The sequence below is a fragment of the Anolis carolinensis genome, chromosome 2, assembly GCF_035594765.1.
Source record: "Anolis carolinensis isolate JA03-04 chromosome 2, rAnoCar3.1.pri, whole genome shotgun sequence".
In the NCBI taxonomy this organism is placed as follows: Eukaryota; Metazoa; Chordata; class Lepidosauria; order Squamata; family Dactyloidae; genus Anolis; species Anolis carolinensis.
Window position 1 is genome coordinate 32,648,388 of NC_085842.1, and position 23,629 is coordinate 32,672,016.

The 23,629-nt window shown below is 39.6% G+C and overlaps 1 protein-coding gene across 5 annotated transcripts in view; it reads right to left on the minus strand.

Annotated features, from left to right (window-relative positions):
• Nucleotides 1-2,638: 2,638 nt before the first annotated feature.
• The window catches only part of LOC103278006 (zinc finger protein 420), a 29,084-nt gene continuing 8,093 nt past the window's right edge, over nucleotides 2,639-23,629 (minus strand). For 2 of the 5 annotated variants that reach the window (XM_008105523.3, XM_016991703.2), the window contains exons 3-5: nucleotides 10,737-10,863; nucleotides 10,197-10,412; nucleotides 2,639-6,823 (exon numbers count right to left, since the gene is read on the minus strand). In XM_008105523.3, coding sequence (XP_008103730.2) covers nucleotides 3,516-6,823; nucleotides 10,197-10,412; nucleotides 10,737-10,863 — 3,651 coding nt within the window. In that variant the 3' untranslated portion in view covers nucleotides 2,639-3,515. Of the gene's footprint in view, nucleotides 6,824-10,196; nucleotides 10,413-10,736; nucleotides 10,864-13,141; nucleotides 14,554-20,891; nucleotides 21,037-23,629 lie in introns of those variants that run through there. The other 3 variants (XM_062969617.1, XM_062969618.1, XM_008105522.3) reach the window with 3 other exon arrangements.

The following is a 23,629-nucleotide window of genomic DNA, read 5'->3' on the forward strand; positions in this document are numbered from 1 at the left end:
ACTATGCTACTACACCATGGCTGTTATTGTAAGCACTGCACTCCTTAATAAAAGTACTGAAGTTCATACTGAACTATTAATATTATAGAAAATATACAAGCATGTATATTACACAACACAATCATATGCAGCTTTTGACAGTAATGGGCAAAGAACTTAATTCTCTGCAATGGCTATGCTGTACATACAGCTTCAAATTAATTACTATGAAATCAGACTAATAACTCAGACCATTACACTAACTGCTAATACGATTCCAGAAATGCAAATTATGGCACATAATACTGCTTTGCCCACTGCTACGCACTCTACACCTGGAGGAACTGCACCAGATGCACTGGAGGAACTGCACCAACTTTAAAAGGTGGGGAGCTTTACCTTTGCAATCAATAAAGAATTCTCACCTTAACCAAAAAGTGATTTACAGAGGGACGCAGAAATAACATACCAGTGTGATATAATGATTTGAGTGTTTATGACTCTGGAGACCAGGATTTGTAGCCCCGCGCAGATACCAAATCCATTGGGTAAGCTTGGGCATGTCACATTCTCTCAGTCTCAGAGAAAGACGATGGCAAATGTCTTCTGAACAAATTTTGTGAAGAAAAACCCGTATGTTCACCTTAGGGTTACTGTAATAAAGAAACTTGAAGGGACACAAGGTGGACGTAAACCTTTGTCAATCAAGATGGCGCCTAGTTTCTATAGTTGTAGTGTGCCTTCAAGTCATTTCTGACAAATGGCAACCCTCAGCGAGCCTATTGCAGGCGTTTCCTGGTAAGATTTATTCAGAGAGGGTTTGCCCTTGCTTTCCTCTGAGGCGGAGAGATTGTTACTCACTCATGTTCACCCAGCAGGTTTCTGTGGCTGAATAGAGATGTGATCTATGATTTGCCAGAGTCCTAGTCCAACACCCAAACCATTATACTATAAGGGGTCTGTATCTGCTCCAAATTTCTGATCCTTAGAGTGCCACCTATAACTACTGGGGCCTGTTTTATAACTCACTGCCCAGGGATGCTAGTTTGGTACATAGTTATGATTTGTGCCTTTCTACAAAAACATATGAAGATGAGACTGTTGTTGGCCTTCAAATATTTTCCAGCTAACGGGGACCCTAAGGTGACCCTATCAATGGATATCTATAGGTCAGCAGGAATCTGAACCCTAGTGCCCAGAGAGTAGACCAACACCCAAACCATTACACTACATCGGCTCATTGCTCTTCTTTGCCATTTTAAACTCCTTTCCCACTGCGGTTTTAATGGGTCTTAATACATTTTTTGAAATTGTATTGGATTGTTCCTGTTTGATCAAGTGTTAGGTAATAATGTAATCATTTTTGTTTGGTTTTTATTATGGTTTTATCTGAATCATTATAATTTAGTGCCCAGAAGGCAGGATTCAACAATCGCCGAAATAGATTTTGTACTCAAAAACATAAAAACCCAATTTACATATTCAAATCAACATTTGGTATGTGTGAATCTTTAAAATCTAAACCTTTAATTTCTGCTAGTGAAGATGAAGTTACATACTCTTCGCCTCTCACAATTTGGTGAACCATGATCCAAAACCTCAGGAAAGCCAAAGGTTTTCTACTCTGGGTTGTTGTATGTTTTCCGGGCTGTATGGCCATGTTCTAGAAGTATTCTCTCCTGACGTTTCGCCCACATCTATGGCAGGCATCCTCAGAGGTTGTGAGGTATGGAGAAACTCAGCAAGGAAATCAACCAGAGAAATCAGCCATAACAGAGCACCTGATGAACCAACCTGGACACAGTATATTAGAGAACACAGAAATGCTTGACCACTCCAATAACTATCATGTCAGACTACACAGGAGCCATTGAAATTCACAAGCATGTGGACAACTTTAACAGAAAGGAGGAAACCATGAAAATGAACAAAATCTGGCTACCAGTATTAAAAAACTCAAAAATCAGAACTGTAAATAAGAAGAAACAGTCTGAGACATGGGAACTAGGGGCAGCTAACAAAGGATGCCCCCAGGCAGAAAGTAACCAGTAGAATAAGTCATTCAATGCAAATCAGGGTGATTAACTGCACCATTTACGCTGGCCTCCAATTGACAAGAGTTCTTGCCTCACCCTGGATTTCCCACAGATATATCTAAACCTTCCTTTCTGAGTTTCTCCATGCCTCACAACCTCTGAGGATGCTTGCCATAGATGTGGGCGAAACGTCAGGAGAGAATACTTCTAGAACACGGCCATACAGCCCGGAAAACATACAACAACCCTGTGATCCCGGCCATGAAAGCCTTCGACAACACGTTTTCTACTCATCTCATAAAAGTGTAAGAAACACAGAACTGGCCTCTATGAAGAAAGCGTTCTTCCCTCTTATTCAGTTGCTATCTTTGTGGGATTTGTGGCTTCAAATCTCTCTGAATTTAAAATGCTAGCAGAACATTCTTCATGTTGACAGTTTGCTTACCTTTGGCCATTAAAATCTTCTGTGCTGGAAGAAAAGGGTTCCTTTGTAATGGACAATGAACACTTCTAAGAAATTTAGCCGCTCATTGACAGTACAGTAAATGGAATGCCAGACAGTCAACCAACGATACAAACTGATAATACGTAATTCTGTATGGTAGAAGCAAGAGAGAAATTTGAATTAAGACAGTAAATTGAGTCTAACTGAATTTTTATTACACACACGGATATTTATAATACAGAAAATGGTATTTAGTTAAGAGGGGAGAATCCTATGAACTATCTAGTAAAAGGCAGACAATTTTCAAGAGGATATATATATATATATATATATATATATATATATATATATATATATATATATATATATATATCTTTCTATAATAAACAGACCACAGTAGGGCTCGAATGCCTAAGAAATCTGCAACAAACCACAGCTTCATTATAATGGCTAACACTGAGTCGGTTCATATATTTTTGTCAAAGCTATTGATCAACCCCAAAAGATACAAGGTTAAAAGAATAAAGGAAGCCTTTCCCAGAATGAGATCCAGACAGCATTCAAAATCCTATTGTCATCACACAACTTACAGAACCTGACATTTTGTTAACCTTATCTTGTACTTCAACTCTTTCACTTTCTAAAGTAGTGGTTCTCAACCTGCTTCTTGGCCTATAACTCCCAGAATCCCAGCCAATTTGCCAGCTGTTAGGATTTCTGGGAATTGGAAGGCCAAAACATCTGGGGACTCCAGGTTGAGAACCACTGTTCTAAAGGGTTCTCCCCATGCAGTTCACAGGAAGGGAACAGGCATTGCTCTGTGGATGCAACAAGAGTTTGCTTGAGAGCAAGGCATATGAATAACCAATTGCACAATGTTAAGGAGGCCTCCTTTGCCCCTTGATGCTCCATTAGTGTGGAAGAAAGTCCTGGCTCTCCTGTAAAAAGTCTCAGCTTCAGCATAGTGAGGTGGGATATAATGCTTCTCTGCCACAACAAATACATGGCAGAAGAATACATGCACACAATACATGCACCATAACAGAAGAGAGGCACTATCTTGTATCTGAACAGGCAGATATGGCTCCTGAATGGTGTTTGGATTTCCTATGCTGTTTGAGTAAGCTTTTCCTTGAAAACATCTGCTCGCATTCAGGGCATTTGTAAGGTTCCTTCACACTATGGATTTTCAAATGGGCAAAAAGGCTGTGGCTGAACCAGAAGCTCTCCTCACACTGCAGGCAAGGAAAGGGTTTCTCTAGGACGTGGGTTTTCTTGTGCCTCCTGAGGTTGGAACTCACATTGCAGCGAAAGTCACACTTGGAGCACTTGAATGGCTTTTCTACTGTGTGGACACGCATGTGAACATAAAGACTGTGTATAGCATAGAAACTTTTATCACACCGAGTACAACCAAAGGGCCTGTTGTTTCCTTTGTGGATTGCCTCATGTAGGAGAAGGTTTTTTTCACTCCAAAATGATTTCATACACTGAGTACACACATGTTTAGTTGGTGTTTCTTCGGGCTGATGCTGAGTAACCATTTCCTTCGCAGGAGCTCTACTCTGCACTTCACACAATGTTGTTCTTACTGGTTCAGAGCAACTTCTTCCTTCCCTGTGACTTTGTGGAGTGGGGTTTCCAACTGCTTCTGATGGCATTAACTGAACTTCTGGTTGCTGCCTGGACAATTTCTCCTGCTTTTGAGAAACTGTATTTTGGACTGCCTCTGTGGGGTTGATTCCTTCACAGTTTTGAGGAGCATTGCTTTTGGAGAGCAATGGCTCATATACATCTGAGTTACATCTCTGAGGATCTCCTCGTTTCCTCTCCAGAACTTTCTGTAGACCTTTTTGCTGTTCAAGATAGACTGAACTCCCTTGAACAATTCTTTCACTAGTCTCCATTTTTGATTCTCTAGAAAATGTTCTGTAGGGTGATAAACTGAAACAGAGATTTTCTGGCCTGCAGCTTTTGGTGGTATTTTTCAATAACCCGAAGGGAACTGTTGCACTTGGGCTCTTTTGGGGACTACTGCAGTCTTTTACATCATTACAGACCTTGGCCTTTGGGGATTTCGTTCTTGGCGTTATCTCCTCCTGCTGACAGAAGCCAAATCTGGCCCACCAGCTAGGCAAATGTTTCTCCCTCTTTGATTTTCTTTGTGGTGGTGCCTGTGACCTCAACTGCAAATCAGAACAGATTTTTTCTTTCTTGCAAGTTTGGAGATGTTTCTTTTTGGAATGTTTTTTTGGCTGAAGCTGCTGGTGGGTGTAGCATTTGTTCTGTCTATAATGTAGAATGGCAATGTTTTGTCTTCTTAGATTCCTTTCTGGTTTCACAACCTTCTTGACAAGAACCTCTGCTTCCCCGTGGCTGTGGAGAACATTGTTGGTTGGTGTTCTAGATAATTTTGCTTGCACCTGAACATGTCTTTTCCCCCGTTCAGAATCCTCCAAAGTTCCCACCTTGGATCTTGCTCTTAATACTTCCTGTGGCTTTATTTTTTCCTCCCCAGAGTCCTGCAAAACATTGTTTTCTCCTGTTATAGATGAGGTCTCTTTTTTCAGGTGAATCATTTCATGTTTCTTCTGATGCGAGGTCTGGAAAAAGCCTTTCCGACAGGCAACAAATCTGTGGCCTGAGTGGCCACTTTTATGCCTACAGAGGGTATAGTTACAATTAAAACTCCTCTCACAATGATGACAACAGCATGTCAGCTTTCTTCTGCACCACTTCCCATGTTTGAGGGATGTAGGCAAACATTTTTTGCTAAGTTTTTGCTTAGAAACTGAGCACACGGACAATTTCTTCCTTTTGTGTTTTTTATGGTGGGAAAAAAGATGCTGCTTCTGAGAGCTTTTCTTGCACTCTACACACTGATATGTTTTTCTCTTATGGATTATTTTATGGTTTACAAGTGAGCTTTTCGTTTTTAAATATTTCTTACAATGCTGACACTTGTAGTACTTGCCCTCCATAAAGGTTTTGGGGTCCCTAAAATGGCACATGTTGTGAGTGATGCCATGTCCAAGACTTGTATAATGTTTCTGTTCTGTATGATGACTCTTCAGCCTCCATCTTGTCAAATACTTGCTAGGATTTAAAGGCCCTTGTTGTGAGTGAATCTTTTGATGCTGAATAAGGTTGCACTTTCGAACAAAACTTTCTGCACACTCATGGCATTTATAGGGTTTCTCTTCTATGTGAAGTTTCTCATGATCAGCAAGTGTAACAATTGTGCTCAAGGATTTGCCACAATACTGGCACTGATAGAGCAACCTGGGCACGTTTCTCCTTGAGTGCGGGACCACCTCACTGCTATGAGCAGCTATTTTCCCACCAATGGGGTCTTCTGACTCCTTCTGGAGCATTTTGGAACCAGAGGAAGGACGTCGTCTTCCCTTCTTGTAGCCATTTGTTGGTCTTTTGTGGATTGTTTCGTGCTGCAACCATACATGTTTCAAATGGAAGCTTTTGTTACAGTAGGAACACGGATAAGGTTTCTTTTCGCTGTGGATTCTCTCATGATCAACCAGCAAACTTTTGGACCTTAGACATCTCCCACAAATCTGGCATTTATAGAGATCAGTCTGATCTTCCTGGTCTTTGGTGGGGCTCTCTGGTGAAACTGTTGGCTCACAAACTGGGTCTGCTGAGGATTCCTTTTCAGGTGTTTCAGGAGAATCTTCTCCTTTTGCTTCTTTCTCATCCTCGGGAGGGTTATCCATTTTTTGACGTTGATGGGTTTTTAGATGCCTGTTAAGATGTGGCTTTTGAATGAAAGCTGTCCCACACTCAGGACAGATATGGGGCCGTTTTGCCCCATGTTTCTTTTGGTGTACCAAAAGCTGGTCCTTTGTCATAAAACGCATACTGCACTCCAGGCATTTATAAGGCATTTTTTCTGAGGGATTATTCTGATGCTTCGTAGAGCTGCTTGGAGATTTAGAACTTTTTTTTTCTTCATGGCTTCTTAAATGTTTAACAAGCTTCTTTTTTGCGGTGAATGTTTCTCCACAGGAAGAACATTCGTAGGGATTCTCGTTAGCATGTATTCTCAGATGATTGGAAAGGGATAGTTTTGATTTGAAGGCCGTGTTACAGCTAAGGCAAGTATTTTGCGGCTCTTCTCCCACAGCCTTCTCCTTGTCACTGGCATCTGCTAAATTTACCATTAACTTTCCTAGATGGCTTTGAGGAGGTTTCTTCAACTGAGACCCATTCCTACAGGCCTCTTTTTCCTTGAGACTATTTGACCTGTTCTCCTTAGAAATGTCCACTAAATTTCCACAAAGTATTGCCTGTCTGTAACTTGCATGCTGAAGTTTCTCATCTTCAGCCTCACTTCCCTGTTCGTCGCCTAAAGGAGACAGAAGAGGAAAATATTCAAAGGTAGGTAATTATTAGAGTAGTAAAAGAAAATAGTAAGAGGAGACAACCTAGATTAATAATAATAATAATGCTTTATTTATAACCCGCCTCTATCTCCCTAAGAGGATTTGGAGAGGTTCACATGGGGACCATGCCCAAGAATCAACAAATCAAAACACAATAACAAGATATATATCCTCACTGGATAGGTGTGTGCTCACGCGCGTATACATACACAGACACACATACAAGGGGCAAAAACCAGAAAATAGACCTCAATAAAATATATTAAATGGAAACAGGGAGTTACAGAGGAAAAAACCCCAAATGATCACATTAATGCCCATTAGTAGAAGTCTAACAGTGCTATTGCTACCATCATATTATGGTATGACTTATCTAAAATGTAAGGGATCAGAAGTGTTTTGAATTTTTCAGATTTTGAAATACTTGTATTTGCATGTATGAATACAATGAGAAATCTTGGAGATGAAACCCAGATATAAACATGTAGCCTAAAGGTTATTCTATACCAGGGGTCCTCAAACTTTTAAAGCAGAGGGCCGGTCCACAATCCTTCAGACTGTTGAGGGGCCAAATTATCATTTGGAAAAAAAAACCGAACAAATTCCTATGCACACTGCACATATCTTATTTGTAGTGCAAAACAACGACAACAACAATGAAAGACCAATACAATATTTAAAAATGAAAATAATTTTAACCAACATAAACCTATCAGGATTTCAATAGGAAGTGTGGGCCTGCTTCTGGCCAATGAGATAGTCAGGTTAATTAGGATTGTTGTTGTTGTTGTGTGTCTTCAAGTCAATTCAGACTTTGGGTGAGCCTAAGTCCAAAATTATTTATTTATTTATTCATTTACTACATTTATTTACTACATTTATATCCCACCCTTCTCACTCCGAAGGGAACTCAGAGCAGCTGTATGTACATACAATATATATTATTAGCATAGCACAATATTAGCATTATATATTACTATACTGAACAATACCACTATACTGTAATATTATATGTAATATATAACATATAAATATTATTATATGGTATTATTATTAGTATTATATTGTATAAAATGATAATATTATCAATATCATATGTATATACAATATATTATATTATTAAAACTGATATAAAAATATTATATTATAAATGAGGGCGGGGGCCAGGTAAATGACCTTGGAGGGCCGCATCCGGCCCCCGGGCCTTAGTTTGGGGACCCCTGTTCTATACAGTATTTTAAATATTTTTGGCATGAAAGTTTGTGGACATTAAAGCATCACAAAGCAAAGATGTCACTCTTTCAGCCATTCATCTGGGCTTGGGTACTTCCCACCTATGAGTCCTGATGCCACTGTCCATCCACAACATATAAAGCACAATCTAGTAAGAAAATATTATTATGAGAAATTACTCTGGGAAGCAGAATTGGCTCTCCACATTTGATAGGATAAGGGGTGAAGGACCCCACAAAAATGGGGAAAATGCAAATTAAAAATTCTTTTTTTTAACCTGAGAAAACACCTTGCTACTAATATCTAGGTCCTTCAGTTCAATTCTATGCTTAACTTCCACCAAAAGTTGACTACAGAGTCCTGCTGGAGGACTTGGGAGATTCCTAGAGAAACCATTTTAATCAAATCTTCAAATAATCAAATCTGTAAAAGCGAAACCTGCAAGCGTGGGAGGCTGACTGCATCTGTAATTGTGAAAGAAAATGCTTTAAAAATGTTGCTATATTGTTTACAATTGAATTATTTCATTATTGCTTTTTATCATTTTTAAATTGATTTAATGTTATTAATACAGTGGGCCCTTGGTATCTGCTGGAGTCTGGTTCAAGGATTTGATACCAAAATCTATGGATTCTTGTCCAACATCTATGCCCTTGTATAAAACAGCAAAATCAAACTTTGCTTTCTGGGTGTGTGTGTGTGTGTGTAATATTTTCAAGCTATAGATGATTGAATCTGTAAATACCGAATAATGACTGTGGTTTAATTCTACAATATTTTTTTTTTAAATCTAGAAATAATTTTAATTTGTACGCCACCATGAGTCTCAACCTTGTGGAAAAGGAGATATATAAACAAAGATTGCAACAACATCATCAACTATATAATTATAATAACTGAGAACTATGAAGACTGCTATGAGAAATGGATAGTCTGATCCAGCCAAATTTCTCTTTCTCTTTCTTACACTACACTTCAAAACAGAACCCAATCACTGCATATTCAATTGGACCAGAGGTATACATAAAATAACATTCAGCCAGAAAGATATTTCCATGATGTGAAACTTTTTTTGGTTCACTATGCAGTATCTGAATTAATGATCCAATGCTGTGTACTGGTTAGAGTCCTGGACTAGGATTCTGACAAACCAGGTGGGATTTTCAGCAAGGACAAAGTGTTCCATGGAAACATTTAATCATAGGAGCCCAGAGCCACATTAACCTACTAGGAGACTTGGGAGGATTGCAACTGCCCCCACAAAAAAGGCCTCTCCTGAGTCTAAATTGGTCCAAGTGGCCCAGAAAATGTGGTGGGAACGTACCAAAGTTATCTAGAAGAAAGTTTAGAGTGTCAGTGCAAAACTTTGTTCAATAAAGTTCTACAAAAAAATTGTTTTTCACCCTGGGGGAGGGGCTACAAATATCGGGAAAGAGCCCTCTATATCCTCTGGAGTGCATTGGGGAACATTCTGGCATTGAAAAGCTCTGGGAGGGTTTAGAGGACACATGCAGCTGGCAGCACTTTGCCAGCCAGTGATTTAATCTACAGATCTTTGTAGCCCAGTGATTTAGAGCAAATCTGCCTGTATACCACACATTTCTACAGTGTAGTGGCAGGAAGACCCAAACCTCTCACAGAAATTTCCAACTATGTTCCCCAACCAAACTGCACTTGCAAGAGCTTTAAAAAAGTGTAAGCCAGCTGAAGATCAAGGACTGTGCCCTTTACACAATTCGTTGTTTTCTTTTTAAGCATTCAGTAACATGATAGCATACTAAACCACCACCCCCCATGCACTCTAACCAGTGCTTCTTAAACTGTTGGTCCTGATTCCAAATGGGATCTCAATGTTGGGGTCACAAAAAATTGGCAAGTCAGTTGAAAGCATGAATTTTAAACTCACGTCCTTGTTTTGGTCTCTATCCTGTGTGATTAATGGATATTTTATAGAAATGGTTTGATATGTATATTTTATGAAACTGCATTTTAATATGTGTGTTTGTAAAATTTTTATAGTATTTGTGTATAGTATCTACATCACCCCAAGAAATCACCCATTCATCACTGTTTTCATATAAACCCTCTGAAAACAATTCCCACCTGTGAGTGTAGACTCTGAACTACTAGGGTACGCTGTAGGACTTCTGTACCGATCCCACCACACTCCTCCCTTTGGCCATCGTTTCAGTGTTGGCTTCACTGGCCCTTCATCTGCACTCTCATCAGAGCTTTGGAGATCTGGGACCCAGGCCTCTTCCCCTCGGTTTAGGCGCTTTAGGCGGCTCAGCAGGTCAGAGGTGTGAACAGGAAACCCTCCTAAAGTGGGAGAGGAAAGGAGAGCTATGGAAGGAACATGGTATGGTATAGTAATCGGAAACTCTGCTATAATCAGAAAGTTTCTGGGTTGCATTTACTTCTGCCATGAATTCACTTTGACATCTTCTTAGACAAGCGTGTCTTTCATATCTGTTTACACATAGAAAAAACAGCAACCTTATTTGTCCCATGTTTTCTGGATTCAGATTTTGTTGATGATCTATTAGCGCCAAACACAGCAATCACATCATGGTGAATTCCTCTTAAGTTAGTCTAGACCTTCCCGGGAGTGGCAACAAATATTAATTATTAGGGAAACTTTACCAAAAGAGGTCATGTTCCTGTATTTCTCTTGCATGGCTTTCTTGCACAATGCTCTCCGACAACGGCCAACCAGTGAACAGTGCAACTCATTTGAACGTACAGTCACCTCCACAAAAGCTTCAGGAACCTAGAAGAGCAACAACAACAAAAAAGAAGCCCTATTACTTGGATTTTTCAGTGCTACTCATTCAATGGTGTAGGAGGCAATCTTATATATATAAATGTAATGTGTGTTTTACTATGGAGTAAACAACAAAACCACTGAACCAAATCACACCAAATTTGGCCACAAAAGACATAGTCATCCAATCTATGTCTTTCAAACAAAAAAAACCCTAGAAAAATAAAGTCCAAATTAGAGGATGAGAAAGAGCCGCCACCCCCACCCCCACCCCGCCGCCAGCTGCGAGTTAGAAGGACAGGCTCCAACCACTTTGTCTCCTAGCAACCCACTCAGCCACTATGGCGCTCAGGGTCTCCTCACTCAGGCCTCTTCCACACTGCCTATAAAATACAGATTATCTGATTTGAACTGGATTATATGGCACACACCTATATAACCCAGAATGCCAAGGCAGGATAATCCACAGTATCTGCTTTGAACTGGATTATCTTGAGTCCACACTGCCATAAAATCCAGTTCAGTGTGGATTTTATACAGTTGTGTAGAAGGAGCCTCATATAATCCAGTTCTAAGCAGATGATATAAGATTATAAATATAATATATAATAATTACTGTGGTATAATACAGAACAACATAATCTCTAAAATAAGGACAGTAAATAAAGAGCAACACTCTGAAAACAGGGAAATTCCAGACAGGAAACAACCAGGGCCAGCTAACACCTCCCAGAAAAGGATTCCCCCAGGCAGGAAGCAGCCAGGCTTTGAAGCTGTAAAGCCATTAAATGTTAATCAAGGTGATTAATTTCAGCATTCATACTTGCCGCACTGAGACTATTCATTGCCATTCAACCTGGCCAACCAAGGATTCCGCAAGGTAGAAAGCGGCCAGGCTTGCAAACAGCAAGGCCATTCAGTGCTGTTCAACCTGGCCAACCAAGATTTCCCCTAGGTAGAAAACCCCCCAGGAAGCCACGAGGCTACTCTGTCCCATTCAACCTGCCCAAGGAAGGATGCCCCTATGTAGAAAGCGGCCAGGCTTTGAAGCAGCGAGGCTATTCAGTGCAATTCAATTTGGCCAAAAAACCATTCCCCTAGAATGCAAGTACCCAGCCTTCCAAGCAGCAAGCCTTTTCCATTGTATTCCAGCTCACCAAACAATGATTTGCATAAGAAGAAAATGGCTAGGCTTTGAGGCTGCAAGGCTATTCACTGCTATTCCACCTGGCCAACAAATGATTCCCATAAGCCACAGCAACGCATGGCCAGGCACAGCTAATACTGTATAAAGCTTACAGTGTTAGACTGCAATCAGGGAAAAGTGGTTTCAAATTGGCATCTATCTGTGAAGCACATTGGCCATTCATTTTCTTGGCACCTAATTCACCTTACAGAGTTACTGGGAGGATAAAAATGTTTTTACACCATCTTTTTTTTTTAAACCTTCACTGTTAACATATACACTGATCATTGTCCACTGCATGCATTTTATTTGCTCTTTACTTAGAGCAACGGGGACTAGGAGCAGCTCACATGGGAACCAAGCCCTAGTAATCACATTTAAAACATCATAAAATCATCAATTAAACAACAACCATCATAATAAAAACAATTTAAACAAGCATAAAATTAAATCAATATCATCAAAGCACAAAACAGTAACAATCATAGTATGCCAGTAAAAGTCCAATATAGGACATGAATGGGCAGCAAACAAAAACTGATAAAAAGTGACTAAATTGAAATAGAACATACATAAAAAGCATACAGAAAGGGTAGGCGATACTGAGGTGGAAATCAGATATAAATAATCAGAAGGTTTCCATATTCGTAAGGGCCAGGTATATCGGAGTTGTCTAGTTGAATGCACATCCAAACATCCATGTCTTTGGGTTGTTGTATGTCTTTCGGGCTGTGTGGTCATGCTCCAGAAGTATTCTCTCCTGACGTTTCGCCCACATCTATGGCAGGCATCCTCACAACCTCTGAGGATGCCTGCCATAGATGTGGACGAAACGTCAGGAGAGAATACTTCTGGAACATGGCCACACAGCCCGAAAGACGTACAACAACCCTGAGATCCCGGCCATGAAAGCCTTCGACAACACAGCCATGTCTTTAACTGTTTCTGAAAGATAGCGAGGGTTGGTGCTGTCGCGCCTGTCAATTGGGGTTCTAAATTTGCAACCCCCTTTCTTCGGAAGCTTTGCCCTCTGGTTAAGGAGAATACCCAACACAAACTGTCTCTTTAACAAATATATATATATATATAGGTAATTACAAATACAGCAGAGTCCTTGGATTTTTCAGCTGCTTCCACGCGATGAATAGTAAACAATAAAGTCCTTATCTTCAGCAAGATGCTACGGTCTTGTTCTTCAGACATTGCAGCAATACACCTCTGGCAACTCCAACTTGGACAAATCAGCTTCAGCAACTCCAGCTCAGCATTCAACCTCAGGTTCCAATCTCCAACCTCAAGCACCAACCTCCAACCTTGAGCACCAACCTCCAACCTTGAGCACCAACCTCCAACCTTGAGTAACATAATCTACTTAGTCTCCATTAGTAGTACTCCATCTCTAGCAGGTGGCTTGATTGTTGCTGGCCATACAGTAATTGGTCATGATCCTTACAATCAATTACCAATTTTCACTTAAGACATGATATAAAACTCTGACAGGTGCTAACCTAATCTCCCTGGGGAGGGAGTTCCAGAGCCGGGGTGCAATCATAGAGAAGGCTCTCTCCCGCGTCCCCACCAATTGCTTTTGCGAAGGGGGAGGAAGCGAAGAGAAGGGCCTCCCCAGAAGATTTAAGAGATGACACAGGTTTGTAGAGAGAGATCGTGAGAGTGGTCGTGAAGATAGGCCGGTCCCAAACCGTTTAGGGCTTTATAGGTAAGCACCTGCACTTTGAATTGGGACCGGAAACTTAGTGGCAGCCAGTGGAGCTGTTTAAACAGAATAAAAATACACTATACTGTATTGTTTTAAGTTTACATTTTCCCAAAGATCTTATTATTTCTGTGTTTTCTCAGCAGAGCTGGAGAATAGAATTTTAACTCTCTTAGCCTTTAGGTGCTTGCTCTGCTTGCTAGGAATTTGACTATCAGTTTTGCAAGATTTGAATATCTTATTTACCAATATTTTTACATTATTTTTATTTTGTTTACATGGCAAACATAAAACATTCCTTGGAATATAGAGGCAATTTACAAAATATATACAAATGCACATTTAACGAAGTAACACAAAAACTAACATGTTAACTTAAACATAATTTTTAAAAAAGGAATAGGTGACTTCTTACTATCCTTTCTTACTAGAAGGATATATGCTTGTATAAGCTAAATCCCCACTCCTACCTATTATGAATGTGATAACTTGCTATAGTTACATATTCCCATGTATTAGACTGCAAATGCTGTATTTTCCCCATTCTCAGACACAAATTTAATGAAAACTTCCTACTCTTTTAAAGTCAATGATTGTTATTTCCTGCAGCAACATAGTTAGCTTACCCATTTCTTTCTACCATCTTGTACATTTTAGCTATCCCATTTTCCATTCTTAGAATTTCCTCCTTTTCTCATAGTAAGTCTTGCTGCCATTGACATCTTTTGTGTTGACTTGTCAGACATTTCTCATGAAGAGTTCTGGGCTGAGAGGTATTTTATACAGTACTAGCTGTGCCCGGCCATGCGTTGCTGTGGCTTAGTCTGGTGGTGTTGGTCAGTCTACATTAGGTTGTATTTATGCTGTGACCTCCACCTTCTTTATACTCACATTAGTAATAGTATTTGAAGTCTGTTACCTTCTTCAATTTTTGTGTTGATTGATAATTGCTTGAGATCCCTGTTGTCTTAGGTTTGTTGTTAGTTGTAATGTCTGATTCTGCTGAGTGCGGTTTATATTTTTATTGTGGTACAATAGTCTTTTTTTGTTTTGCCTGTGTAGGTGTTTATTATTATTGTTGTAGTGGTCATGAAGGTTGGATAAGTTAGATGCTACTGTATTGTTTTTTGGAGGCCCAGTGTAGCACTGACTGGCCTCTCAGCCTCAGTGCCTGGCTGTTTCTTGCCTGTGATGGTGTTGATTCTTGTTGTTGTTGTTGTCATAGTTATTATTGTAATTGTTTTTTTGGAGGTCAAGTGTGAATGTAGGGATTGGGGAGGTGGATGAGTTGTGTTGTCAAATTTTGTATTTGTTATAGTCACAATGCGTTGTCAGTTTTGTGGGTCCGGATTGTGGTTTTGTGGTGTGGTTGTATTGTTACAACTGAGAGGCAAGGCTTTTGCATTGTTTTGCCAAGTTTTGTATTTCTGGGGCGTTTAGTTGTGTTGTTATAGTCATGATGCGTTGTTGTGAGTTTTGTGGGTCCGGATTGTGGTTTTGTGTTGTTGTGTTCTTACAACTGGGAGGCAAGGCTTTTGCATTGTGTTGTCAAATTTTGTATTTCTGGGGCGTTTAGTTGTGTTATAGTCACAATGCATTGTTGTGAGTTTTGTGGGTCCGGATTGTAGTTTTGTGGTGTGGTTGTGTTGTTACAACCGGGAGGCAAGGCTTTTGCGTTGTGTTGTCAAGTTTTATATTTCTGGGGCGTTTAGTTGTGTGCCAAGTTTCGTATTTCTGGGGCGTTTAGTTGTGTTGTTATAGTCACGATGAGTTGTTGTGAGTTTTATGGGTCCGGATTGTGGTTTTGTGGTGTGGTTGTGTTGTTACAACCTGGAGGGAAGGCTTTTGCGTTGTGTTGCCAAGTTTCGTATTTCTGGGGCGTTTAGTTGCATTGTTATAGTCACGATGCGTTGTTGTGAGTTTTGTGGGCCCTGTGTGGTTTTGTGGTGTGGTTGTGTTGTTACAACTGGGAGGCAAGGCTTTTGCATTGTGTTGCCAAGTTTTGTATTTCTGGGGCGTTTAGTTGTGTTGTTATCGCATGATGCGTTGTTGTGAGTTTTGTGGGTCTGGATTGTGGTTTTGTGGTGTGGTTGTGTTGTTGTAACCTGGAGGCAAGCCTTTTGCATTGTGTTGCCAAATTTCGTATTTCTGGGATGTTTAGTTTTGTTGTTATAGTCACTGCGCAAACAACTTTATCATTTTATATATATAGATTTAAAATATTTTCTTCACCATATCCCATATTTGTTTCCAATACTTATGCTTTGCCACATGTCTCCCAGAGATGATAGAATTAGCCTTCTTGTTTTTTTACATTTTCAGCATACATTACTGCATCCTTTATATATTTTTGTTAGTTCAGATAGGTTCAGTACCATCGGTCCATCAATTAGCAGAAACTAAGTATAAATTTCAATCTGCCTTTAAATTTTTACCCATTTTTCTAAGGTCCAGTTGTTTCAAACACTTTATTTTTTTAGTCTTCTATACTGTGGTAGTCCTTTGAAACATCCCAGTCGCACTAATATGGCTCCTTTCTCATCGTCTTTGAAAAAAGCAGCTTATGGATTACATAACTTTAAAGTGCGTAACAAAGACACTGAGCTACGGAAATTAAAAGATTTCTTATACCTTGGTTCAGTCTTTAACAAAAAAGAACATAATGAAGAAAGTAAATTGTGATCTGGAAAGATGGCTGTGAAGGAACCTGATAGGATTATCAATTATAAAGATAGGTAGATAAATTTGCATATTGATAAGTCTACTGACCATAATCAACAATAAATGACAAAAGACAAGGATACACAAACAAATAAACACAAATCACTATCCTAAAGCTCCTGTAATAGTTTACTAAAATAAATTAAAACACTATAAGACTTGGATTAAATAATAGGTTTGGTAAAATGGGATTAAGTTATAAATTGAAAGCAAGGGGAGTAGAGTGGCAAGTGTATAAGAATTGGTCGGAGAACTTAGATAAGCTCATTACCAAGACTCCTTTATCTGCTTAAGGTTCTCTATAAAGATACCTGCCTTAAAGTATACACTGGAGCCAACGGTGCTCTGTCCAAGAAAGTCAATGTGCATAAAGGAGTCAGGGATGTGTCTTGGCCCCCACCTTATTTAATAAATATGTTAAGGACATCCCAGGTTTCCTCTTCTCACCAACAGCCCATGTGCCAAAGATAGATTTCTCAATGTCCTTCTCTATGCTAATGACATGGTGCTGATTGCTCACTCACAGGTGAGCCTGAGGCAGTTATTACAGAACTCAACTGCTTAATGTTCCCTCAACTCTCTAGCTATTAATAAGGACAAGTCCAAGGTGGTGGTATTTGAAAAAAGGCACAGAAATATAATTGGTACCTGGATGGGTTCCTGATTAAACAAGTTAACTCCTACTTATAATTAGGAGTGTGCTTCTCAAACACAGGGACATGGACAAACCACCTTAGAAGAAACAAACAGCCAACTCCAGCATAGTTTATACATTATGAAGATTATAATACCCAATATTTCGACTTTCTTTGGATAGTTGTGAAAGTAGAACAGTGAAGAAAGCTGATAGGAAGATCAACTAATTTCAAAAACTTTGCTGGAAGAGTTCTATAGATACTGGGGACTGTCCAATTTAAAAAAAAAAATGAATCCTAAAGCAAATCAAGCATAAACTGTTCCTAAAAGCCAAAGGTGACTAAACAGAGTTATATTTCAGGTGTATCAAGTTATGACATGATTCATTGGAAAAAACAATCTATATATATAAAAGAGTGATGGCATCACGGCAATTCACAAAACAACAAAAGTACAGGCCCCCCAACCTCAAAATTTGACAACACAACCCATCATCCATGCCTCAAGGTTGATACAACAAAAAGAAAAGAAAAATAAAGTCCTAATTAGAGGGAGAGCAATAATTGTTTTTTATCCAATTGCTGCCAGTTTAGAGGGCTAATCTCTGCCCACTTGGTCGCCTAGCAACCAGCCTGTCAGCAAAGGGACAGCCAGGGTTCAGTTAGGGGACAGGCAGATTTAGGCCTAATTTAGGCTTCTTCCACAGATTATCTAATTTGCACTGGATTATATGGCAGTGTAGACTCAAGGCCCTTCCACACAGCTATATTACCCATTTAGAATCTTATATTATCTGCTTTGCACTGGATTATCCTGACTCCACACTGCCATGTAATCCACTTCAGTGTGCATTTTATACAGCTGTGAAGAAGGAGCCTCATATAATCCACTTTTAAACAGATAATATAAGATTATCAATATACAGTAGACTCTCACTTATCCAACATAAACAGGCCGGCAGGATAAGTGAATATGTTGGATAAAAAGAAGGGATTCAGGAAAAGCCGATTAAACAAATTAAGCACCAAAACATCATATTATACAACAAATTTGACAGAAAAAGTAGTTCCATGCGCAGTAATGCTATGTAGTCATTACAGTAGAGTCTCACTTATCCAACACTCGCTTATCCAACGATCTGGATTATCCAACGCATTTTTGTAGTCAATGCTTTCATTGATATTTTGGTGCTAAATTCATAAATACAGCAATTACTACATAGCATTACTGTGTATTGAACTACTTTTTCTGCCAAATTTGTTGTCTAACATGATGTTTTGTGCTTAATTTGTAAAATCATAACTTAATTTGATGTTTAATAGGGTTATCCTTAATCCCTCCTTATTATCCAACATATTCGCTTATCCAACGTTCTGCCGGCCCGTTTATGTTGGATAAGTGAGACTCTACTGTACTGTATTTACAAATTTACCACTAAAATATCACAATGAATTTAAAACACTGACTACAAAAACATTTATTATGAAAAGGCAGACTGCGTTGGATAATCCAGAACATTGTATAAGCGAATCTTGGATAAGTGAGATTCTACTTTAATATGAAATAATTACTGGGATAGAATAATGCAAAACAATATAATCTCTAAAACCAGGACAGTAAATAAACAGGGGAATTCCACACAGGAAACAATCAGGGCCAGCTAACACCTCCCAACAAAGGATTCCCATCATCAAAGTCTTGAAAATCCTCTGTTTTCTCAGGGCCACAGACAGTAGAAGCACATAAAATATCGCAAACAACGCCACTCTGAAAACAAGGGAATTCCAGACAAGAAACAATCAGGGCCAGCTAACACCTCCCAACAAAAACTTCACTCAGGGAGGAAACAGCAAGGTTTTAAAGCTGCAAGGCCATTACATCCTAATCATTTTGCCTAATTGCAGCATTCATACTTGCCTCCAACAGACAAAAAAAAACCAATCAGAAATATTGTATATTCACAACCTTTAGGAAACAATATCCCCTGATGGCGCAGCGTGTTAAAGTGCTGAGCTGCTGAACTTCTGGACCGAAAGGCCGCAGGTTTGAATTGGGGGAGCGGAGAGAGCCCCCACTGTTAGCCCCAGCTTCTGCCAACCCAGAAGTTCAAAAACATGCAAATGTGAGTGCATCAATAGGTACTGCTCCGGCGGGAGGGTAACGCCCCTCCATGCAGTCATCCCACATGACCTTGGAGGAGTCTATGGACAACACCGGCTCTTCGGCTTAGAAATGGAGATGAGCACCAACAGCCAGAGTCAGACATGACTGGGCTTAATGTCAGGGAAACCTTTACCCTTGACCTTAACTACCACCAATTCCTCAATACTTTATCTCCCATACCACCAGACTTCGCCACAGCAACGCGTGGCCGGGCACAGCTAGTGCTAACTAAAAGGGAAGAAATATGAAAAGAGAACACTGCACCACAGCTGAATGGATTCAGTCAAGGAAGCCACCGCTCTTGAGCTTCCTAGAACTGAATGAATGCAGCTTGACACCACTTTGCCCTAGCTCAATGCTACAGAATTATTGGCATGCAGTTTTATCAAGTCTTTAGCCTTGACTGCCAGAGTGCTGGTGCCTCACCAAACTAGAACTCCCATGATTCCACAGCATTGAGCAATGGCAGGTAAAGTTACAACAAAGTGAATTAATTCCACAGTGCAGATGCATCTTTAGTTGCTTATAACTTAACTAGCTTTGTTAGTTACCTCAGCTTTCTGACTGAATGATGATTCTCTTATTGTAAAAGACAAAGCTATAAGAGGCAAATCAGATGCTTTCTGTGATCCCAACAGCATTTCTTTTGTTGCCTCTATGTCTTTTAAAATGATGAAGAAGCCTGCAACTTTCTAAAGCCAGTGCAATTTTTTTTTAATTTCTGCTTGGCTTTATAAAGATTTTGCTTTATGGTACCCATGGACATTCCTGATTTTTTTTAAAGTAATTACTGGTAATTCACATTGTGCTTGACATTTTTTCTGTCAATTGCAGTAATACAAGCACTCTATTACAGATTATATATACACCTAGAATTCAGTTCAGAGATTTTGAAAAGTTACTTTTTAATCTACACTGGAACTCTTGGTATTAAAAGCTTTATTACTAAAATGAACTTTTCAATTAGATTCAATGTTGCTATAAACCCTTAACTGGAAATCCAAATATGCTACAAGTCTTTAATATATGGTATCAACTACAGTATTGACTTCCTTATCATTTTTTTCCTGCACATCATCTGAGGCTAGGTCCACTCAAGGGGAATGGGTATTGCCATGATTTGTGGAAAAGTTAGTAAATATCTCAAACAGTACAATTTCATATGCTACAATATAAACCATGGTTGTTCAAGAGATAAATGCGAGTTTTCTAATTAATATTATATATTCATTTTTTTTCTCTAGAATATCAGTTCCTCCTCTTCCTGAACATTGGGTTATGGAAACTACATTGCTAGTACTCAAACATACACGACAGAGGTGGGAATCAACAATTCAGTAATGTAATAAATGAGTAACACGGTGTTCATGTGTACACATCTGTTGGTCTTTTGGTTTGCAAGACAAATAACCTTCAGTTCAATATTTCGCATTTGGCAATAAGTAATAAACCCAATAATGCTCACTATTATAACAGTGCATGCACTATTGTGTTCTATCTTTATAGAACACAATGAGAAATTGGAGGAGTATCAGTATGTAGCCAAGTATATAAACCTCTGTCCCTTACTAAGGAAGCCACACACTGGATATGAACATTAATGAGTAAACATACTTAGAAATACCAATTTTCCTCCTTTCTTCAGAGAAATTAAACTCATCCCATGTTCTGTAAGCCAAAGAGCCCAAATGTGGCCTTATCTTCAAAGATCTACAAAAAAGAAATGTGTTAAAAAGCTCCAAGTGGGGGGTGGTTTTCAATAAAAACAGGTGTAACAGTATACCTTGAGGCAAAAAGAAAAGAAAACAACAGGAAATTGCCCAAGTAGAATCTATATGCTTGAGAGATGTCTCCCTTTCTTTACAGATAAGTGGCTCCATGTCTTTAGTCACTGCATCCTAATTGCTGCATAATAGCACACAGCTAAAGGGGATTCACACCTACAATCTCTTACTGCTAGGAATTCTTTTGAATTTCAGGTCAGTTTCCAACTTAAGGTGACCCTAAAACAAACCTTTCACAGGTTTTTCTTGCTGAGCATGTGCTTGCCCAAGGTAAGCCAGTGGGATTCCACAGGGAATGAAATCCTCATCTTCAAAATCATAGACCAATGCTCAAACTAATACATCATGGCTAGTGAACTAAGTTGCAGATCTAAGGATCCAACCTTAATGTCTTCAATACTACAGTTATGGTCTAAATATAAATTTAAAGTCCTACAACAGTGGTTCTCAACCTGAGGTCCCCAGATGTTTTTGGCCTACAACTCCCAGAAATTCCAGCCACTTTAAGAGCTGTTAGGATTTCTGGGAGTTGAAGGCCAAAAACATCTGGGGACCCCCGGTTGAGAACCACTGTCACAACTTTTGTATCCATTCAACTTACATGAGTACTGCTTTACCAGGTGTCAGTTGATTTAAGAGGACTGAAATTAGATCAATGAATCTATAAAACAGGACTAATTACAACTTCTGTCTCAAGACATATACAGTATTAAAATTGATATAAGAAAGATGTTTATATATCCTTTCTCCCTTTAATTTCTGAAGCGTTCAAAGTTGTTTCAAAATTAGGTAAAGGTTTCACCTGACATTAAGTCTAGTTGTGCCAACTCTGGGGGTTGATGCTCATCTCCATTTCTAAGCCGAAGAGCCGGCACTGTCTGTAGACACCTCCTAGATCATGTGGCCGGCATGACTGCATGGAGCACCGTTACCTTCTCACAGAAGCGGTACCTATTGATCTACTCACATTTGAATGTTTTCAAACTGCTAGGTTAGCAGAAGCTGGGGCTAATAGAGGGAGTTCATTCCACTTCCTGGATTCGAACCGCCAACCTTCTGCTCAGCAAGTGCAGCAGCTCAGCGGTTTAACCTGCTGCGCCACTGGGGTTCTGGTTTCAAAGTACTTTGTGTATTATAGAATCATAGAGCTGGAAGAGACCACAAAGACCATACAGTCCATCCCTTCTACCATGCAAGAACACATAATCAAAGCACTCCTGACAGGTAGCCATCTAGCTTCTGCTTAAAAACCTCTAGAGAAAAACACTCCACAGCACCCCAAGGAAGCATATTCAAGTGCCGAACAGCTTTTACTGTCAGAAAACTCTTCCTAATGTTTAGGTGGAATCTCTTTGCCTGCAATTTGAATCCATTGCTCCATGACCTGGTATCTACAGCAGCAGAAAACAAGCTAGCCCCCTCCTCAATGTTACATCCTTTCAAATATTTAAAACACTGCTCTCTCGTTGTCACGGAGCCTTGGGCTCCGTTCATCCTGCCATGAAGGCCATGTTGGCAAAAGGGGGGAGCTTGGGAGAGATGGGGGATGTTACCTAAGTAAGAGCATCTGGTGGTGTTTTGAGAATTGAAAATGTAGTCTGAATTTTGGGAATTGAAAGTAGAAACTGTAGGAGCACATTCTGACCAGGGGAGGGGAGGGGGAAGTTAGTTAGAACTGACTTTTGGACTCTGGCGAGAAGGGAAAATAAAGACTTTGTTTCCAGTGAACTTTATTGTGTGGCTTAATTCCGAAAAGCTTCTAGGTTGACACTTGTCACCTCTCAGCCTGCTTTTTTCCAGCTTTCATAAACATATCTAGCTTCCCAAATTGCTTCTCATAGAGCTTGGCTTCAAAGTTTTTTATAATTTTGGTTGTCCTTTTTTGGACATGTTCCAGCTTCTCCGAATCCATCTTGAATTGGAGTGCCCGGAACTGGACAAAGCATTCCAGGTGAGGTCTGACAAAGGCACAATAAAGTGGGACTATGACTTCCCTCTAATCTTATGCTTAATATGTAAATAATAATAACTGCCTAGACATCATCTATTCTTTGATGTACAATGAAAAACCTTCAGTGGCAAAGTAGCAAATCCCACTTGTGATCTGTATTTTTCTTTCCTATCTGGCACAATACTCACCTGCAGACTTGCCAATTTTCGAGACACTGCTGCTGAGGTTTCAATAGTACCCACAACATGCAGGAACTCTACCTAAAACTTCACACCTACTTTAAAATCCCAGCTCTCAAGACATAATGAAGGAGTAGCATTAAAGATGTATTAATATGTGGAGATTATGCTAACCGCTCTGTGCTTCTCAAGGAAACTAGAAATTTTTTTGGGAAAGGATGGGGGGAATTGGACCCTTGGTATTTGTTGAAGTTTGGTTCCAGGACTCTTGTGGATACCAAAATCCATGGATGCTCAAGTTCCATTATATACAAAATCAAGGCACACTTTTGGGATTTAAACAAAACATTTTTCAACCTATGGATGATTGAATTCCTGGATAACAGAGATAATGTAATCCAACCCCCTGGTGAGGCAAGAAATTCACCCTATCTTCCA